The sequence below is a fragment of the Manis javanica genome, chromosome 13, assembly GCF_040802235.1.
Source record: "Manis javanica isolate MJ-LG chromosome 13, MJ_LKY, whole genome shotgun sequence".
NCBI lineage: Eukaryota > Metazoa > Chordata > Mammalia > Pholidota > Manidae > Manis > Manis javanica.
The window spans coordinates 67,298,904-67,318,946 of NC_133168.1; the positions used below are offsets into that span (position 1 = coordinate 67,298,904).

Below are 20,043 nucleotides of genomic sequence, written 5' to 3' on the forward strand. Positions count from 1 at the left end.
GTAGATGGGTCAGTCGATGCGAGAAAACTATGAACAAGGATCATGCGTGCGGGGTGTTTTTTTTAAATTTTAGAGTGGCAGGCAATATTTAGACAAAGCCAGAAGTGAAAATATTTTCTACCTCGACTTGCTTGCTCTCTTCCTGAAACCAGAAATACTGGTGCTTCGGAACCTGATCCTCTTCGTATAATGAAAGTGGAATCCTGTTCCCTTGTAAACTTTTTAAAATGATAACAAAAAGGAATTGTCTACTAAATATTTTCTAAACTGTGCAGCAGGGACAGATGTATGTAAATGTATACACACATGTGTTTGGACTTGAAGAGTACAATTCTGGGCTCCATTTCTTAGAGAGTCCAGAATCAGGCATGAGAAAAAATATAAGGAAAAAAAAAAGTTCACAGTAATTCTCAGTTGGGGATTTAGTCCCTTTATGCTGTATTCTTTTTAGGTGGTTTATCATATATCGAAACTGCTTATATAGAAGTGCAGCCTTTTGCCTCTGCCAAGTTCTGTCACACTGTGCGATTCCTGGCATTCATGGGGGCTGCACAATTGCCATTCATTTTATGGAAGATCTGCTTCTGCTGCAAGTAAAAAAAAAAAAGAAAGAAAGAAAGACCCTCCCCACCCAACCCCAAACTGTCATTTGTTCTATAGTCTGTTCCATACTATGGTTTTTCATGAGTTAAATGCTTGAGCAGGGAAGATTTTTAAAACATTTTATTTTGGTTGCGGTCCAGTTTTAGATTTAAAACTTTTGCACATTAGAACCTTTAGATTTTTTTTTAAATTCAATCTTGGTGTCTGTTGGGCAGATTATTTTCTTCCCAAACAGATGGGAAAACACAGTATTACAAAATAAAAAAACTCAAGACATTCTTTGTTTTGATAATAACATAATTTGTTAAATAACATGCCTGCTGAGCTCATTGCCATATACCTATAATCATGGGAATGTCTGAGGTCTTTAATGAGTTTGCATTTGTTCTTCACAAATAGTTATTCCTGTTACTTTTTGAGATTTGCCTTTCCGCAGAGTACACACAGCAAACATTTTAAAGGATGTGAATGCATGTTTTCTCCATCTTCACAAGACACATTTGTTTGTGTGAACAAACAATGGTGGTCCTCTTCTCGACTTTTTAATTTTTGTTCACATGTGCTTGTGCTATTTGCATACCCAGAGTGAGGACATTTAACACCAGCAACACTGGAGCAGCACGTGGGGGCTCTGCCCTTGGCATTTGACACTTTGGGGCCAACTGCATGAAAAGTATCAGCCAGACAAACAGATGAACAGGCTTTGTTTTGCTAAGCAGACTGGTGAGGAGGCTGCCTAGGGTACCATGCACGTGGCCCACCACTGTTACACCTGCCCTGATCCTGGAGGCAATCCTGGAAAACACGCCCTCAGCCCCAAGGGGGACCAAAAAAACCCCCAAAATGTTGTCACTCAAAAGCAGAAATATTTTAGAAAATGTATTTCTTGCATTTCATAGAATTCCACTTTTCTGCATCTGGGTATTTCCCCCCAGATACAGTGACAAAAATGGTGGATCCATTGCTCAGTTGTCTAAAGCTTAATTTGCAACACCGGAGAATTTCATTTTTCTAATGTGCTTCAAGTCACTGTCTTTGCTTTTATTAAATTTGCTGTTTGAACCCTCCAGCTCCTGGAGTCTAAGTGCCTTTGGGATATGGAAAGGCCAAATGGTGACTGCCAAGTGATCACACCCCTCCCTGTGGATCTTGTGACCTTACAGAAAATCCATCCTGGAGTTACAAGTAGTTCTTTGCTTTTGGACCATATAGTGACTTTTATCTGGACAGTGAGGACCCTGAGAACAGCTCCAGGTTTTTGTAAAGGTGGCCACTCCCCACCCTCACCCCTCAAATAGACTTGTTTTTCTGTGAGAGGCTTTCTTGACTCAGAGAAGAATTGTTTTTATGATTAATCCCTTTTCTGTTGCACTTTATGACGTAATTGGTACCTTGTTGGTATTCTCATAAGACATGCCTGTCGCCTAAATTACCATCCTCTAGCCCTCCTTTATTTTTCTCCACATCAGTTGCCAACATCTGGAGTTTGAGGTGCCTGCCTCTTAACTCCACCTCTGCCAAAAGATAAGAATACGTTAATATATATAAGCCAGCAGAGATTTCTTGGGAGTAGGGGAGGGGTTCTGTATCGTTCAGTGCTGAACCCCACGAGTATAGAACAGTGTCTGACGTGGTAAGCGCTCAGAAAATATTGGAATAAATGAAGTCACCATTTTAAGTTAGAGTTAACAGTATTACATTGTTACTCATGGGAGAGGGGGATGTGTTATCTTCCCACTTTATAGCAATGCATTTCCTGTGTAAATGCTGCAGCTTTTTAGATTTACACCCCACTCCAGTTCCTTGGTTTCACGAGCACTAACAAAGCTAGGTGCTTGTCCGAGCACGATGCTGGGGTCCCCCAGGTGCTTACTGTTACTCAGGTGTTGCCTGGAAGCATGAAATCAGACCCTGACCTCCCAGTAATGCTATCAAATATGAGTTCTCAACAAAGAGAGGGCTCCCCTCCCCCGCACTTTCGTATTTCAAATGCAGTATTTCTGTATGACATTTTCTCCAGCTGTATCCTGTTTTGTAATGATCTGAAAGCCAGGGAGAGCACTCACAACATAGGCCTTGAACTTGGGCAGAAGTACTGTAGTAGGCAGTTTCTGGGAACTGGTTTTAATCCATTTCTCTGTCCCACGGCTGTGCTCTTCATGTGCCTCTCTGAAATTACTCATGTCATTGACAAATTTCTGTACAAATCCTCTACTATTTTCCTCTCATGTTGTTGACAAATTTCTGTACAAATCCTCTACTATTTTCATCTGTAAAGAAACGGGTGTATTTTTTTAGTAATTAACAGCCAAGCTGTATAGAGAAGACACTTCTTTCCTCTGAACTACAGTCAAGTCTGACAGTGTAACAACCCTTGATTTTTCCCTTCTACCATGAGAAAAGGCGAGGAGGGCGAGCGGAGGGGGTAAGATTTCAATTCACCCTCCTTCATGATCAGTTCCTTATAGAGGATGAACACATGAGTAAGGCTGCTTTAATCACTGTGTTTCTGTGTGACCTTGCATTGAACACATCCCACCGTCTCACAAGCATCAGGTTTTCCTCTGTAAAATGAGCATCCTCATCTATCTCTGAAATTCTATGACTGAGTAACATCAGTATTGCTAGTCAGATAAGCATTAAAAACCAAATGATGGATTAGCCACTGAAGACATTCAGGTGACCTCGGGCAATTTCATGAGGCCTTTCTGCAAAAACACTTGCATGCTTTTTCTTTTTAGTTTTATCCTAAAAGCCATCTTCTAGATTTGAAGTTGTAGTTTAATGAACAGAAATTAAAGAGAGGAAATTTTTTCAAGACTGTCTTGATATGTAATCATTCAGGTATGCAAGAAGGATAAGTAGCTCCATAAGGCTACGAGGTAGCATATCTCTCCCCCTATATGGGAGAAGATCAGAATTATGTTAAGGTTTGGTATCACCCAGAATGGGTGAAAGATGTTGGTTAATATCTACTTGCTCTAAAGATTGTCAGTCAATCTTCAATTACTGCAAAGACTTACTTCTAAATGGCTATAATATTAAGGTTACTTCTGTCCACTCTTTGAAGAGGGTTGATACTCTGGCCGGCTTAAGGAGGAACGTAGGTGAGATGGTCTAAAGACTTGGCCACATGACATATAGTATATGAAGACTGAGACCCTTTCTCTTGGAGGGATGGAGGTGATCCCTCATAATGGTTCTCTAATTATGACTAAGGCACTAGCAGAAACATTAATTATTTTAGCCATTATACTATGGAATAAAAATCCTTTTGGTGTTTTCTCAAAAAGTGACTCATCCTTGTTTTAATGCCCTTGTCTAGCTTGGATTAACACATAGTCTACAGGCACACACCTGATCATCTACATTTGCTCTCTTACAACACTAAACTATCTTTTCTACCTTTATCTTGCATCTACCTACCACTTCAGCATTTTATTAAAAATAATAATAATAATAAAGGGAGAAATGTGGGATCCACATATAAATCAAGTATAAAAATCAAACAAATATTCATATTTGACTTGATTGTTTATAGTTCATAATGCGTGATCAAAACCGAAAGTTTCTGTGATGACTGCCCTTGTACCGTTCACCATGTAAGAACTTATTCACTATGTAAGAATTTGTTCACCATGTCAGACTTGTTCGTTATGCTTCAGAAGATTGGAGACTGATGAGAATTAGGCTTGGGGTGGATTACTGATTGTGCATTGAGCATTGACTCCCCTATACAGAATTTTATTGTTGTTAACAACCATTTGATCAATAAATATGAGAGATGCCCTCTCAAAAAAAAAAAAAGTGACTCATCCTTAAAACAGCTCCCAGTTTACCTGATACAACAGCCCCCAAATGGCTCTGGCAATGATGAGTTCTAGAGCACAATTTCCCTATATGACATAAAAGGATGCTCTGACAATTTCCAAAAGATATATTCTCTGGGCTTAAATTCTGCGACTTTTTAGCCTATCCATTGATTCTTATTCCTGAATATACCATACTTTGAATTTTGCAAAGTGCTGTAGTTAGTGTCAGCACAGTGGAAGGATCAAGTAGACCTCCTCTGGCCCACTGTTAAACAATGCGTGCATTAGTTATTTTTGGTGAAAAGCAATGTGTGACAGATTTAATTAATTGAATGAACTGGTTGCTTTAACATATCTTAACATGGATGTGTGGTATTTAGACTGACACCAAACACAAGGTGATTGTCCTGCTGTATTAGTTTGCTAGGGCTGCCATAACAAGCTACCACCGAGTGGGTGACCTGAGCAACAGCAGTTCGTTATCAGGTTTCGTGTCTCTGATGCCTGAGCTTGGCCTGCATATAGCTATGTTCCCTCAGTGCGCTCACATGCCCTTCTCTCTGCCTGCCCATCTCTGCTGTCTCTCTGTCACAATCCCCTTCACTAGGATGCTAGTCAGAATGTATTCTGGCCACCCTGAAGGTCTCAGTTTTACTTAATCACTTCTTTAAAAATTCTGCCTCCAAATAGAGTTACGTTCTGATGTGCTCAGGGTTAGAGGTTCAACATGAATTTGGAGGAGACAAGATCCAGCCCATCATATCTTGCCTTCGTGATTGACCAACTGGAAAATCAGGTTTGGGATCATTCAGAATTCTGCCTTAGTGAAAGGGAACTTTGAGGCTGTCTGCACCGGCCTCCTACCTCTTGCAGGGGGCTCTTCTGCCTAAATACTGGAAGGTTTGGGGAGTGTCTCCCTACATGGAAGCCAGTTATTCCCCTGGGGGAAAATAGGCCTCCCTCCAGCTTATTTCCTCTGTTTCAGTGCTGCCTTCTGGAGCTGCATGGAACAATGTCACCTCCTTTTTCCACATGGTAGCCCTCTATATATTTGAAAACATTTTTCATGTCTTTCCTTTATTTAATCTTTTCTTCTCTAGAAACGTATGTCCAGCACAAATAAGCTGCCTCACGTTAATAGCAAAATGCCAGGACATGTATGTATGAATCTCAAATATGAATGTACTTGATGGAAGCCTGCCAAACATAACTGGGCTTCACTGTTATTATTTCCAACCTTTCTAAAGGGTCGTTTATTCTCAAACTCTTTAAAATGAGAGAGCAACTTAGTCCGCCTGACACCAAGTATTATGTTCCAAAGAATTGATCAGAGGGGATAAGTACATTTAGAGGAGATACATGAGTCAAAGTCAGATAAAATAAAGAAAATACCAATGTGTGCTGATAGGTGTTTCTAATGGTGGGATTGTCAGTCCCCCTTTTGGTGTTACACTCATCATGATTATAAAAGCACACAGCCTTACACAGCACAGTGGGTAGAGGGAAGAATATGAGAACTTCCATTTTCTGATGTATTGTATGTTATAAATAAAATGGAAGATTCATAGTTTCCAGCAGAATGAATGGCCTTAGAGCGGGACCAGGTTTTGCACCTCAACGACCTCCTGCAAAGCCCCCAAGATGCCCTTCAAGCTCTGTGCTCCCCCGTCTAAGCTCAGTGAATGAACTTTTTACAGAAGTGCAACATTCTTCTCATGCTTGTCAACTCTTGTCCCTAAACATTCCCCCAGGTGCATTGATTTCTACTCTGTTCACATTTGGATTCTATCAGTGTCACTTGATAAATGTATTACTTCGGAATTGGATGCTATTCTGATTCTTACTCCCTCGCTGGTTCTTAAGGCCTCTGTCCTTAGTCTTCTGAAGATCTCATACTGATGAGTCTCCATGTGGATCCATTTATTCAACATGCTGGGTTTTCATGAGGTCTTTGAGGCTAGAAATGCATGTCCTTCACTTCTGGGAAATTATTTCTTCCATTCCCATCTTTTTCTCTGTTCTCTTTTGGAATTACTATTAAGATTTTAGACCTTCTAGAATTGCTCTAATTAAGATCTCCCCCTGCCACCTCCCCACCCCCCCCTTTTTTTTATCTCTGTAGTACTTGGCTCTATTTTCTGGGAAAACATCCTTAAGACCTCAAGACTAGATTTCATTTTATTAATTCTATTTTTAATTTCTAAGAACTGGTTTTTCTTTGTTCTAATACCCCCTTTTAAAGCATCCTGTTTTTTCTTGGCTACAATATCTTTTATCTCCCTGAGGATTTCTTTAAAAGTTCATTTCTCTGCAGAGCTTCTCTGTCTCTTCCATGTTGCTTCTTTGCCTTTCATATTAGATGTTTTCATTACATGACTGATTTGGGGCTGGTTTGTCTTATTTAAAAATTGGTTGAAAGCTATGTGTCTTGGGTCATTGGTTGCCACACCTGGAGGGTGATCTGCTTGGTCTTAAAATCTCTTTTCTTGGGCTGGTTGTATTCCCCCAAGAGGATTCTTCTTTCCTGGAGTGCGCAGGCTTTGTTCTGGAGCCTAGTGAGGGGGGGAGTCTGGGAGTGGGGTGTGTAAACACCACTTGCTTTCCATGATGGTGCCCTCGGGGGGCAGGGGTGCCTGCCTCCGCCAGTGCTCCCCACCCCCGAAGTCTGGACATGCGTTTAGGATATAAACCTCTTGTCTCCTGGGACTGGTGAGTGAACAGTGCCTGGCCGTACATAGTGTGGGAGGGGGGACTTAGAGGGTCTTGTTTTAAAATACATTTTTAAAACTTGAATAAAATACACATAACACAAAATGTTCTGTCTCAACCATTTTTAGGTACACGGATGACTAGCAGCGAGTACATTTACATTGTGCAGCCTTGACCACCATCCCTCTCCAGAGCCTCACCTTGCAGTGGTGAACCTGTACCCCTCCAGTAACAGCTCCCCATTTCCTCCTCCCCCCAGCCCCTGGCAGCCACCCACCTACTCTCTATGAATTTGACCCCTCCAGGTACCTCACGTAAGTGAAGCCATGTATGAACATATGTCTTTGTGACTGGCTTGTTTTGCTTAATAATGTCTCTCCTTAAGGTTCATCTGCTTTGTGGTCTATGATAGGATTTCCTTCCCTTTTAAGGCTGAGTGATACAGCCCATTGTGTGTATATACCTCATCTTATTGACCCATTCATCCAGGTCTGGAGTCTTTCAACCGTCTTCCTGCTGTAGGCCCACCGAGGCTCTTGGGGATTTCTGTGGCATAAATTGCGTTACTGTCCTCACTGCCCTCCCAGGATGCAGCTTTCCTGGGGCAGTCAAGCCAGTTGCCACTGCAAATTTCTTGTCTTTTTTCTGTCTTTCTCTGTCCCTGGAATTTAAGTATTAATTTTTGGTGAGCCAGGAGTGTGTTTTCTGCAGTAGAAGTTAAATTGGCTGCCACCCAGAATTTACTTTGCCTAGCTAGTAAATTTTACTTGGACTAAAAAAAAAAAAAAGAAAATTGTACACTTCTACTTATCACACTGTACATCTGTAGAAAAAGCTGTCTTTTCACATCAATTGTAATTCCTGTGACTACAGATTAAGTATATTTAATTCATCTGTGTCAATTTTTGTTTTGTATGTACTTTTGAAGCCCATCTAAATATACTTGACCGCTTAAGTAACACACCGATCATTTTAAGCCCTTTACCCTTGTGTACGATCGCAGTAAAAGTTGGTGGCAAAAACAATAGATTCAAATATATTAACTCAAATTAAGAGACAATGTAAAAGGCAGTTGTAATAATGAAATTTATCAATGCGCATTTAATTCCTCGCCACTTAGAGACCACCAGGAACCCACCTGTGAATAAAACCAAGTGAGGTTTATGTCAGGCAGGAGTGTGTTCCCTGCAGGAGAGTTCAGTAACGCGGGGGTGGGAAGGCCTTAATACAGGATATGGGCTTATGCTGGATAATTCTGAGAGTTGGGGGAAACGAAGGCGCCCACTCTAAGTGGGGCATTGAAGAAATGAGGGCAGTCCTGTGATTGGATGTCTTGGTAATTTCTGTCTGGGAGGCAAAGAGATTAAAGCAGAGATAGAATTGTCACTGGGAAAGAAGTTAGCTGGAAGGGGGCAATATTCAGTTACGTTTATTGTTGCAGAGCTATTTGCTGGCCATATGTGGCTGTTGAGCACTGGAAATGGAGCTAATCCTGTTTCTGAGATGTGCTCTTTGTATAAAATACATACTGAGTTTCAAAGACTCAGTATAAAAAAATGTATAATACCATTTCTTCCTATTGAGTACATGTTGACATAATGTTATAGAATATTGGCCGAAATAAGATTACATTAAAATTAACCTCATTTCTTTTTATTCTTTTCAATATGGGTCCTAGAAAACTCAAGGTCGCCCTTGTGCGTTGCTTGGGGGCCAGCACTGTAATTCAGGGGAAGAGCTGTGGAGTACCGGTGGGTATTGGGTACGGAGGCAGCATTATTCTGAGCCTTGTTCAGCTTGCCCCTCCATCCCACTCCTTTTGGTTAAGAGGAGAGAAGGCTCCGGTTAATTACTTCTGGCCCAAGATAATGCTTCTATTATCAGGATGCATTTCTGAAAATCAATGATGGAGGGGCATTCTTACTTTTCCAGAGGTAGTTTTCAAAGGATTCTTTAAAATGAGACTTACTGATACTTAAAGCGGTATTCCTCAGCCTTTTTCATTGTTATCTCTGTAAGGAGTCTTCTTAAACATTTTTCTAATGTCACATCCCCGTGAAATTTTAATAACATACACTGTGTATCAGTTTATGTACCATATATATCTCTGTGCTTCATGCACGCAGAGCTTCCTCTTCATGAACCAGTTTTCATCCCACTGGAGGCAGTATTGCCTCTGCTGACAAATGCATGGTGTAAAGTGAGCATAATAGCACACATCTATCTATTCTGCTTCTAGAAAGCACTAGTGTTAACCTTCACTTGTACCTCAGAATAACATTACTGTGATACATATGTGTTATCCCATCATTTGAAACCCAGGCACTTAAATATTTTGCCCCTGGCCACATAGCTAACAGAAGAGCCAGAACTAGCTAGCTTTTCAGACTATGGAGGTCTCTTTTGATTATACTAAAGACAGGGGTGGTCAGTTTTCAGATGAACAGAGTGTTTGAACATGTCAACCAGGAAAGAATTGGTTCCTATTCATGTACTGACCAGATTTGATAGAGAAGCAAGTTCTTTCTTATTTTATAATTTTTTAAAGATTACACTTTAACTTTAGTCTGCTTTGCTTGCTAATTTGTATGTTTCAGGGATTGGAGACTTGAAGATCATGATTTAGACTACTTTGCATTTTTGAAAGGTAATCAGAGGTATTATTCTAAATTTCAAGGTCTGGCAGTGCTGAACCACCCCGTATAACCCAGAGCCAGGTGTTGAATGTGCTCACATTCAAACCGTAAAAGTAGCAGAAAGTTGTTGTAGAAGATTTTTGAAAGGTTAAGAAAATACTGAGACAAATTGCCCTTAATTTCACTGTGGTTAGCTTCTGTTATTTTATTTCTGGGCTCTTTTTTTACTTCAGCCTCAAGTATATATGCATTTTAAAAAGCAAAATGGAATTACAGAAAATATAATTTCTATTCCACTTTCTCCCTGAACAAAGGTGTGTAGATTTATATATCAATGTAAGAATTTTCCTTTTCATTATCTGCTTCAAGCATGTTTTTGCCAGGTATTCCAATGAAGGGTTAAATATTCCTTTTTCCTGCTGTTGGAAGACTTAGGTCCTTTAAGTAGTGTACAATCCAAGCAGTAAACATGCTCATACATAAATCTGTGCTCTCTAGTTTGGTATATTTCATAAAAATAGAATTGCCAAATCAAAGAATAAAACAATATGTGGACTCAGTAAGGGAGAAATAACACTTATTTTATATTTCTTTTATTATTTGGATTGAGTTTTTAAATATTTTATTTCCCCTCTTTTAAAAAAATTGTCTTAAGTAATTTTTAAATCCCCCTTTCGCTTTTTTATTGTATTACAACAGCCCCTTTGAAGAGCTATTTTTCATATTTGTCTTGAGGATTTTGCATTGAAATAACCATGTCTGTATAAACATGCATTTCAACTGGACCATAAAATTCAATTAACCGATATTTGTCTGTGTTCCTAGCGTGGGGCAGAGACCTGAAAACATGCTGAGCCCAGGAAAAACTGCCCATCTTGTATGTAACTTGATTATGTTATTTAGATTCAGTGTCTATACATGAATCTTCTCTTTCATGGTTATCCAGGATGCTGTAAAAAGATGATCTTGAGCCATTTTAAAGGTGTAACAGTGGCATTACGGTGCCCCCTTAGATTTCACCTGACCTTTTCCATCCAGAGGTTACAGACCTCACTGGATTTTGGTTTATTTTCCTCCAACTGAAATGTGCCTGGTTGAAAAGGAATCCAAGGAGATGGCGAGGGCTTGCTTGGGTGTGTGAGCCCATTTCTCCAGTTCTCTGATGCTCTTATTTGGGGTTAATACTCAAGCTTCCCTGGAAGAAATTTATGAGCCTAGGATGGATGCCCGTTCTGGTGTATTGACCCCTTTCAGCACAGAGAATAAATAATTCCTTTATTGTACTTATTTGCCTGTTGGTCTTGGTCTCTCGGACTGTGAGGCTGCTTCAGTTCTCATCCTGTGTCACCGGTTTGGGACGTGTCACACTGTTGACTGCTATTTCCATCTTTTCATCCTGTCCACATTTGGTTTCTGAATGCACTTTCTCCTCGATTGCCTCTGATCTCTGTCCGTTCTCAGGGTGCTTTTCCAGATTCCTCTTCCTTAGAGTTCCAGACCTTTCTGATGTCACATCCTTCTATTCGGATGATCTCAAGAGATTTGCCAGGCTTCAGCTGCCTTCTCTTTGTGCCTCGGGCATCTTGCAGTAGGCACGTGATAGGACTTTGGACTCCTTCCTCACCCTGGTCACCACGGTTTCTATCTGTTCCATTTCTAGAGTTTCTTCCTCCACATCATGACTGCCCAGTTACCTTCTCTAAATTACGGTTCACATTGTGTGTCAGTCTGCTCCAAAACCTCCAATGATTCCCTGAAGCCTTCAGAACTAATACAAAATTCTTAAAAAAAAAAGTTTTAAGGTGATAAAATTCACATACCATGCAATTGACCCATTTGAAGTATATGTTCCCATTGTTTTTGGTATACTTGCAGATTTGTACAGCCATCAGTCACCACAGTCAGTTTTAGAACCTTTTCATCCCTTAGAAAGAAGCTCCATACTTGTTAGAGGTCCCTCCCTCTCTCTCCAGCATTCTGGTTCTAGGTCACCATTAGTCTACTCTATGTCTGTATAAATTTGCATATTCCGGACATTTCATGTAGGTGGAATTAAACAATATGTCAGTATGTGCTCTTTTGTGCCCAGCTTCTTTCACTTAGTAGATTTTTTCAGTGTTCATCCATGTTACAGCATGTATAAATCATTCCTTTTTATTACCGAATAACATTCTGTTGTACAGATACACCAAATTTTATTTATCCATGCATTGGTTGATGGACATGTGGGTTGCCCCTACTTTTTGGTTATTAAGAATAATGATGCTATCTATATTCCTGCACAAGTTCCTGTGTGGACGTAGGTTTTCATTTCTCTTGGTATATATCTAGTAGTAGAATTACTGGGTCATATGTAAATCCATGTTTAGCATTTGGAAGAACTGCCAGATTGCTTCACAGAGCAGCTGCACCGTTTTATGTTCCCACTAACAACAGGAAGGTTCTGATCTCTCCATTCCTTGTTACTGTTTGTCTTCTTGATTATAGCCATCCTGGTGAGTGTGAATTGGCACCTCATTGTAATTCTGATTTGTATTTTCCTAGTGGCTAGTGATGTTCAGCATCTCTTTGTACCCATTGGCCATTTGTGTATTTACTTTAGAGAAATGCCTACTCAAATCCTTTGCCTATTTTTAAATTGTGTAGTTTGTTAGAAAATTCTTAAGATGTCATCCATAACTCTTTGTAATCTGGCCTCAAATATAGTGTTTCTGGCTTGATGTCAGTAATCATCTCCGTCCCTTCCTTCCCCTCCCCTGGTTTTCTCGAGTAGACTGTGAGCTTTTAGTTGCCAAGAACTATTAGGGAAGTGTCATGATTCCCTAAATGTCTTGGTCTTCTTGCCTTTGCCCACATTGCTCCCTCCACAGGGGCTGCCTTCCTCTGCGCCCCAGATAGGGCTGCCCCGTCACACACCCCGTCCTCTGAAGTGAGCTGAACTGGAGTGTGCCTGCCTGCGTCTCCAGGTGTGTCTTGCCATCCAAGACTGAGCTCCCTGAGACCAAGGACAATATCTAATTGTATCCCTGGGTGCTTAGCCTAGTCATCAGAGCACAAACTTGGTAAATATTTGTTGCATAAACTGTTAAGGTTGGGGAAACACTTTTTCTGTCATCCACTTAGTTATGATAAGGCAAACATTTGCCATTGTTTTTGCTTTGGGTGATGATCTCTAAAATTATGATTTAACAAAAACAAAAGGGGAATAGAAATAGTAACAAAAGAAAATTCCCTGCATTGTGCACTGACCTTCGGTCTGATCTTTAGTCCTGCTCTTATACTGATTGATGATTTCTCTTTGTAAACCCAGACATACAGAGGCCTACCAGGCAGCTGTGCCACATCCCCTACCCTTGATTCCTCTTAGAGGTGGAGATCAAAGGAGAACTGTCTGCTAAGAATCAACAACTTGCCACCTGATCTCTTGTTCTGCCTTATGGTTTGAACTGCCTCTTTTAAGAGCATCAAATCAGATATGTTAGTATTCTTTACCGGTGTCATAGAAAGGAAGAAAGAAGTTTAAGGGACAAAACTGAACAGTAATATATTTGCCTTTTTAAATATTGCCTTAGGCTTTAAATTTGTAACTAACTAGTGGAGTTTCTTCCTGTCCAGCTCAGTGGAGCAGCTGTTGCTTGTCCTGTTAGAATTTGGACTTAGAGGAAGTAAAGGAGCTGGCAGCGTAGCAAGCAAGGTCGGAACCAGCGGATGCACCCATGAGTGAGTGGAGCATGTCTATTGCAGAGGCAGAACCAGGTGATAGCCGTGTGCTGTTTCCAACAGCTGGTGCTGAGAAACGATGCCCAGTTGACACCTCAGAATCCCGAGGTCACTTGTGCTCCTGGGACAACTCCGCAAGAGCGCGAGCGCTGCCTAGGCACAGTGTCTGTGCTGATACACCCACTTGGGAAAGCTATAGGTCACTCATTTCACATAGACCTACCGGTGCTGCCTCCAGAGTCTCTGATCATCATCTGCACAACCAGGGCTGGGGCTGGGGGCCCAGGTTCGGGGCAGGAGAGGAATGCAGAGCTGCCCCGACCCATTAGCTGTGTGGACTGCAGCGGGATCATTACATCAGCAGCATTACATGCACACCAGGCGCTCATTACAACTGAAGCAATTTGTGAACCTAAGTTAAGACTTCTCCAGGGAAGATAAAAGGTTAGGAAGCCAAGTGGCTTGCTCTGGGAGTCAGCTCGCAGGCGTCAGGACAAGGTGCATCATTCCGTGTTCCCGCGCGGACTTAGGACCAGACCAGGTTGGGTGTTTGCCTGAGTATGAGGGAAATCCGGTCTATGGAGAGGATGAGGCTGATTGTTGTGACAAGGTTGGATTGCTCCAACGATGCCGCCTTAACTTCGCTCAGTCTGGGCTTCAGTATGGTCCTCAGAGCCCCCTGGTGGCCAGAAGGAACAACTTCGAGCCTTGTCAGCCGTCAGGACTCATATTTGTGCTCCTTTTTCTGATACCCTCAGCCTTTCTCCTTACTCTGGCCACTGTGGTCCACCCCGGGCCCTCCCTGCCTCCTAGGCAGTAATGAACAAGATCTGTTCTTCACGGTGTTACGAGAGGAGCAATAGTAAAACCTTACTTTTATTTGCTTAGGGAAAGAGTCTCGGCTAATTGGGATCAGAGAGGCAAGACAGGAAGTGATAAATAGGGGAAGGATGGAAAGGAAACAAACCCCAGGGGGCGTAGAGGACCTGTTGAGAAGCAAAGGAGTGTGTCAAAACCGAAAGACTCATTTATCACCTTCTTCTGCCCTTACGTAGAACAATTCTGATGTTACGGGGAAAAAGGTTTTAAGAATTTAGGGCTGCCTTAAATTTTGTGAGTTTTTAACATAGACTCCTAATGATTTCCATGTCATGTGCTTGTCTGTTAGAGCTGCGATAGTTTTTATATATTGGAATGTGGCATGGTTTGATAAAAAAATGTAGCTAATTTCAACCACCAAAAAAATACAGATCTAATACTCAAGTATTTGGGCTTTTAAAAAAGTTGCCTTGATCAAGTATTGATGACACAAAGGCTGCCCTGGAACAGCCCTTCTCAAAGTGTTCAGGTGTTTAACAGGACTGAGAGTTGCTAATCCTCAGATCAGTGCTTCTCCTGTGTGTGTCACAAGCAGAGGGTGAATATGTAAAATACTATAGGTGCTAAAAAGGGAACAGTCTTTTGCACCTCATCAGCCTTTAAGCCTACGTAAAGATAGAGAATACAGCGTTAAAAAATGGCAGTAGAATTTTATTATCTCTGCGGTGTTTTGCTTTAAGGAGTATTAAAAACTGAGATAGAAGTAAGTCGATGCCAGGAATGAAGTAACCGTTTAGATAAAATGCTGCTGGCTCTGGGTCTTATTTATCTCAGCAACTTTTAAACCCTCCCTGGGTCTCTCTCCAGAGTTTTACTGACCACTAACAGAGACCAGCTACAGGGAGGGCTCCTCTGCTGCAAAATGAAACACATGACCGGAGCGCGGTGCCAAGTCCCGGAACGCGTCGGGGGCGGGACCAGACCCCCAGCTCGCCCACCCGGATGGGGGCGTAGCGGAGGTCCTCCTATAATTAGCCGCTGAAATGCATCCTCGCCCCGCTCTTTGCTGGCAGCTCGCAAGGCAAGTTTTAGTTTTCCCTCGTCCTCTAAGGGCGGCTTGGCGCTTAGTTCTTTCTGATCACAGCAGGAAGGCACGGGGTTGGCAAGACCCTCTGCTGCTTCAGCCAACTGCCAAAGGAGGGCAGGGAACCCCCTGCTCTTCTGTTCCGGAGGCGCGCTACTAAATATGCTGGGGATCGTTACCATCACAGGTAAGGCAGAAGCCAAGTCTCGGGGCTCTCCCTCGGTGACAGGTGGAGCAAATGCTTTCTTCCCTCCGACAGGCGTTTGCGTGGGAGCCCCCCGGGTCAGTGGCTGGAGACTGACTGGCGTTTATTGCTCTCAGTGTGCTGACACTTTGATCAGAACAGCATTCTCTCTGGCTCAGTATGATGAGCAAACTTTTGCCTGTGCAGGAATCTTCCTGACTGTGCTCAGGGGGAGGCCTTGAATATTATTTTGTTAGGGGTGGTTCCTGTACCCTTTTCCCCCCTGGGGACAGAGGAACTACAGCACCAACTGAATAGATAACATGTTAGATTGGGGTGAACTTGAAAACAGGCTGGGAAAGCTTAACTTAATCACTCCCTATAGTCATAAAAAACTATATGCCTGTTTTTGAGAAATTGCAGTATTCAGCATTTTGACTTGTTCATCAGGAACTTTCAATGAAGGTACACTTGACAGGGGCGCTACATGGTTAGGTCTGGTTTAAGTGGTGGTTTTAATAAAGCCATAGTACTATGAGATTGGGTAGCAGGCAACAGCATTTAGGCAAAATGGGTAGTAAAAACGTGTTTCCTGAGATTCCTTTCTAAAAATCTGGCTGAGTATAAATTATATTTAGTACCGCTGGCAAGTAAGATACATATATCAAATTTGTAGAATGCATTTATAGTTCTCACTTGGTATTGGATCATTGCATGCAATTGTACTATAGCCTAGCTCTGTAGGAAACCTATTTTCTCCATCTCTCTGCCTGCCCTCCTCAAGAAAGTAAAATTCAATTGCTAATTTAGATTTATAAGACTAGCTCTTCTCTAAATATTGGAGACCATTGCTTGCAAATCTACGTTTTTCTTAAAAACACAGTATAGAATTTCTAGAACTTAAAATTTTTTTGATACAATAGCTTCTGCAAAGCCTTGTCCTCCTTTGGAATTTTAAATCAGTGCCAAAGTGTAGCAAAGCTAAAAATATTGCTCACTTCCTATAGATTAGCTTGTTTACTTTGAGATTTCCTTAAAATTCCTTCCCCAAGTTAACTCACTGGCCTTTCTACCATTTACCTTGCATGAAAATTTACATGAGACCTAGGAACTATTACTAAATAGACTGTATGAAATGAAAAACTTAACACAAAATTCTCCATTTTTTTCCAGGTCACTAATTTTTCTGAGTGAAATGTAACAAATGCCCAACCTTGAGAGAGGCCACCTGGGAATGTGGGTCATGGGGTGTCGTGGCTGGGGTGGGAGTTCTCTGACCATAAAAGTCTTTTTTTTGGGTGCTTTTTGTTACAGTAAAACCTTATGTTTACTATTTGATCAGTTTACTGCATGCTCTGTTTCTTATGGGAAAGGAAGGTGGTCCTAACAAACTTGGGGTACTTGAGGGCATTTAAAAATTGGTTCAGATAATCCCAATGGAATGAATGCAAACACTTGGAAAGACTGATTTTTAAAGCAACTTAAGTAGTTGTATTAGTTGCATTCTGAGTTTTATTACACTGTGCACATGAGAATGTGGTAAAATGTGGTACTTTTTCCTGGTAATAAGAAACCACACAGAAAAATCTTAACTCCAAAAACTGAACAAGAAATAAACATTTTGTAGGGGACGAAGTGAAAGGTAAAAGCGAGTTTGTCATTTTTGTTTCCTTTGCAAGTTACCGTGATAGAGAAGATTTACAAAGCTATAGTCTTTAAATAATTGGTCAGAATCTTGTACAGCAATGAAGCCTTTTAAAATTGGCATCAAGGATTAATTAAATATTAGATTAATCATATTAATTATGTGAAAGAATTATTCTAGTTCTCTGTAGTACTAGTGATGCAAGGAGCATTTAAAGTTCACAGTTACAGGAAGGGAATGGGACTGATGACATTTTTGTGGAATTACTCAGGAGTGAGCTTTCCTTTCTGAAAGTAGGGGGACGAGCCATCACAGAACTCTCATTTCCCCTGACCCCGTATACGCAAACCCCTGAAATGAAGGTGAATCATGAAACGATTATTCACATACTGTTGTCTTTCTTGAAGTTTTTCCCTCATATCACATGGGCAATGACTTGGCTTAAAAACTAGGAAGTATATGGGAGAATATATTTGTAAATGACATATCCGACAAGGGGTTGACTTCCAAAATATATTAAGAACTCACACGCCTCAACACCCAAAAAGCAAATAACCCTATTAAAAAATGGGCGGAGGATGTGAACAGACACTTCTCCAAAGAAGAAATTCAGATGGCCAACAGGCACATGAAAAGATGCTCCACATCGCTAATTATCAGGGAAATGCAAATTAAAACCACAATAAATTGTCACCTCACACCAGTTAGGATGGCCAATTTAGAAAAGACTAGGAACAAGTGCTGGCAAGGATGTGGAGAAAGGGGAACCCTCCTACAGTGCTGTTGGGAAGTAAAAGTTAAACCATTGTGGAACGCAGTATGGAGGTTCCTCAAAAAACAAAAAATAGAAATTCCATTTAACCCAGGAATTCCACTCCTAGGAATTTACCCTAAGAATGCAGGAGCCCAGTTTCCAAAAGACATATGTACCCCTATGTTTATCACAGCACTATTTACAATAGCCAAGAAATGGAAGCAACCTAAGTGCCCATCAGTAGATGAATGGATAAAGAAGAGGTGGTACATAAACACAATGGAATAGTATTCACCCACAAAAAGAAAACAAATCCTACCATTTGCAACAACATGGATGGAGCTAGAGGGTATTCTGCCCAGTGAAATAAGGCAGGCGGAGAAAGACAAGTGTCAAATGATTTCACTCAGCTGTGGAGTATGAGAACAAAGAAAAAAACTGAAGGACCAAAACAGCAGCAGACACACAGAACCCAAGAATGGAGTAACAGTTAACAAACAGAAAGGAACTGGGGAGGGTGGGTGGGAAGGGAGGGATAAGGGGGTGAAAAAAAGAAAGGGGGCATTATGATTAGCATGTATAATGGGGGGCATGGGGAGGGCTGTACAACACAGAGAAGACAAGTAGTGACTCTATAGCATCTTACTACGCTGATGGACAGAGACTGTAATGGGGTATGTGGGGGGGACTTGGTGATGGGGGAGTCTAGTATATATAAGGTTCGTCATGTAATTGTAGATTAATGATACCAAAAAAAATGTATAATAATAAAAAAAACTGAAGGAACAAAACAACAGCGGACTCACAGAATCCAAGAATGGAGTAACAGTTGCCAAAGGGAAAGGGACTGGGGAGGGTGGGTGGGAAGGGAGGGATAAAGAGGAAAAAGGGGCATTACGATTAGCACACATAACATGCGGGGGGCACAGGGAAGGCAGTACAACACAGAGAAGACAAGTAGTGACTCTAGCACCTTACCACGCTGATGGACAGTGACTGTAATGGGTTATGTGGTGGGGGGACTTGATAATCGGGGGAATCCTAGTAACCACAATGTTGCTCATGTGATTGTATACTGATAGAAAAAAAAATGGGAAAAAAACAAAAAAAAACTACAAAGTATGTGATTTGACACAATGGTGATGAAAGGTGGCCTCTTCCCCACCCCATGTCAGTGGTTTGCCAGGAAGAAAAAAGAATTCTTCAAGTGGGAAAATACCTTTTCCATTTTCTCCATTTCTCACATATTATATTGAGAAACTGGATTATCATGAGGAATTAGGCAACATTACTCTTGATCTCTGAAGTAGATAGACTAGGGAGCAAAGGCTCCTTCAATGTTCATGCAAGTTCTAGATCATTTGTAACACACTTTATGCAAATCATTTTGCAGGATTAAAAAAAGAATACCCTCCGCATGGCTGCTTCTATCTTCCATGGAGGCAGGTTAGTTGTCAAGAGACTTGAGAGACATGAAATTCATACCCTCACAACTGCTAGAGCAAAACCTACCACTTTGAGTGCCTACTCTGTGTGGTCATTAACATTATTCCCTACAATAACCCAGCATACAGTGGCTGTTTACCCGCCTTTAATCAGGAAAACTCAGTTTCTCTTGGTGTTGCACAGCTACTTGAGAAGCACAGGTGTTGAGGACCTTGTAAAGAACCACTTCCTCATTTAATATTCGTTTAAGGTGCCAATACTGTATACACATTCCCAGATGTATAAGGGACCGCTGAACATGATTCTCAAGGTCAGAGCTACTGATGACCATCACCTGTATGCTCCTGTATCTGAGGTGTAATCCCAGCTAAACATCTCCCCTTGGAGGTTTTGTGGTTAATAAGCCTTTGAACAAGGGGAGTTGGGTGTGTGGAATATAAGGATGGATTTAGAATGCAGAGAATTCCTGGAGAAATTCCAGGACAAGGCTGCAAATCATGGGGGAAAGTTAACCAGCTCCAGCTGGTGCAGCCAGCAGTCCTGACATGCCTGGGGAATGGAGAGCACCGGGTAGAGTACACTTAGGCTGTCGGTGTTGAAGCTTTTGCAGTCTTGCCCTTTTTCTCTTACA

At 41.4% G+C, this 20,043-nt stretch overlaps 1 protein-coding gene across 3 annotated transcripts in view; it reads left to right on the plus strand.

Annotated features, from left to right (window-relative positions):
* AKAP12 (A-kinase anchoring protein 12) overlaps window positions 1-20,043 on the plus strand; it is a 92,508-nt gene that overhangs the window by 51,470 nt on the left and 20,995 nt on the right. Inside the window, exon 1 of one of the 3 annotated variants that reach the window (XM_017673971.3) lies at window positions 15,330-15,570. The exons of the other annotated variants lie outside the window; for them this stretch is intronic. Coding sequence (XP_017529460.3) covers window positions 15,546-15,570 — 25 coding nt within the window. The 5' untranslated portion in view covers window positions 15,330-15,545. Of the gene's footprint in view, window positions 1-15,329; window positions 15,571-20,043 lie in introns of those variants that run through there. 3 annotated transcript variants of the gene reach the window in all.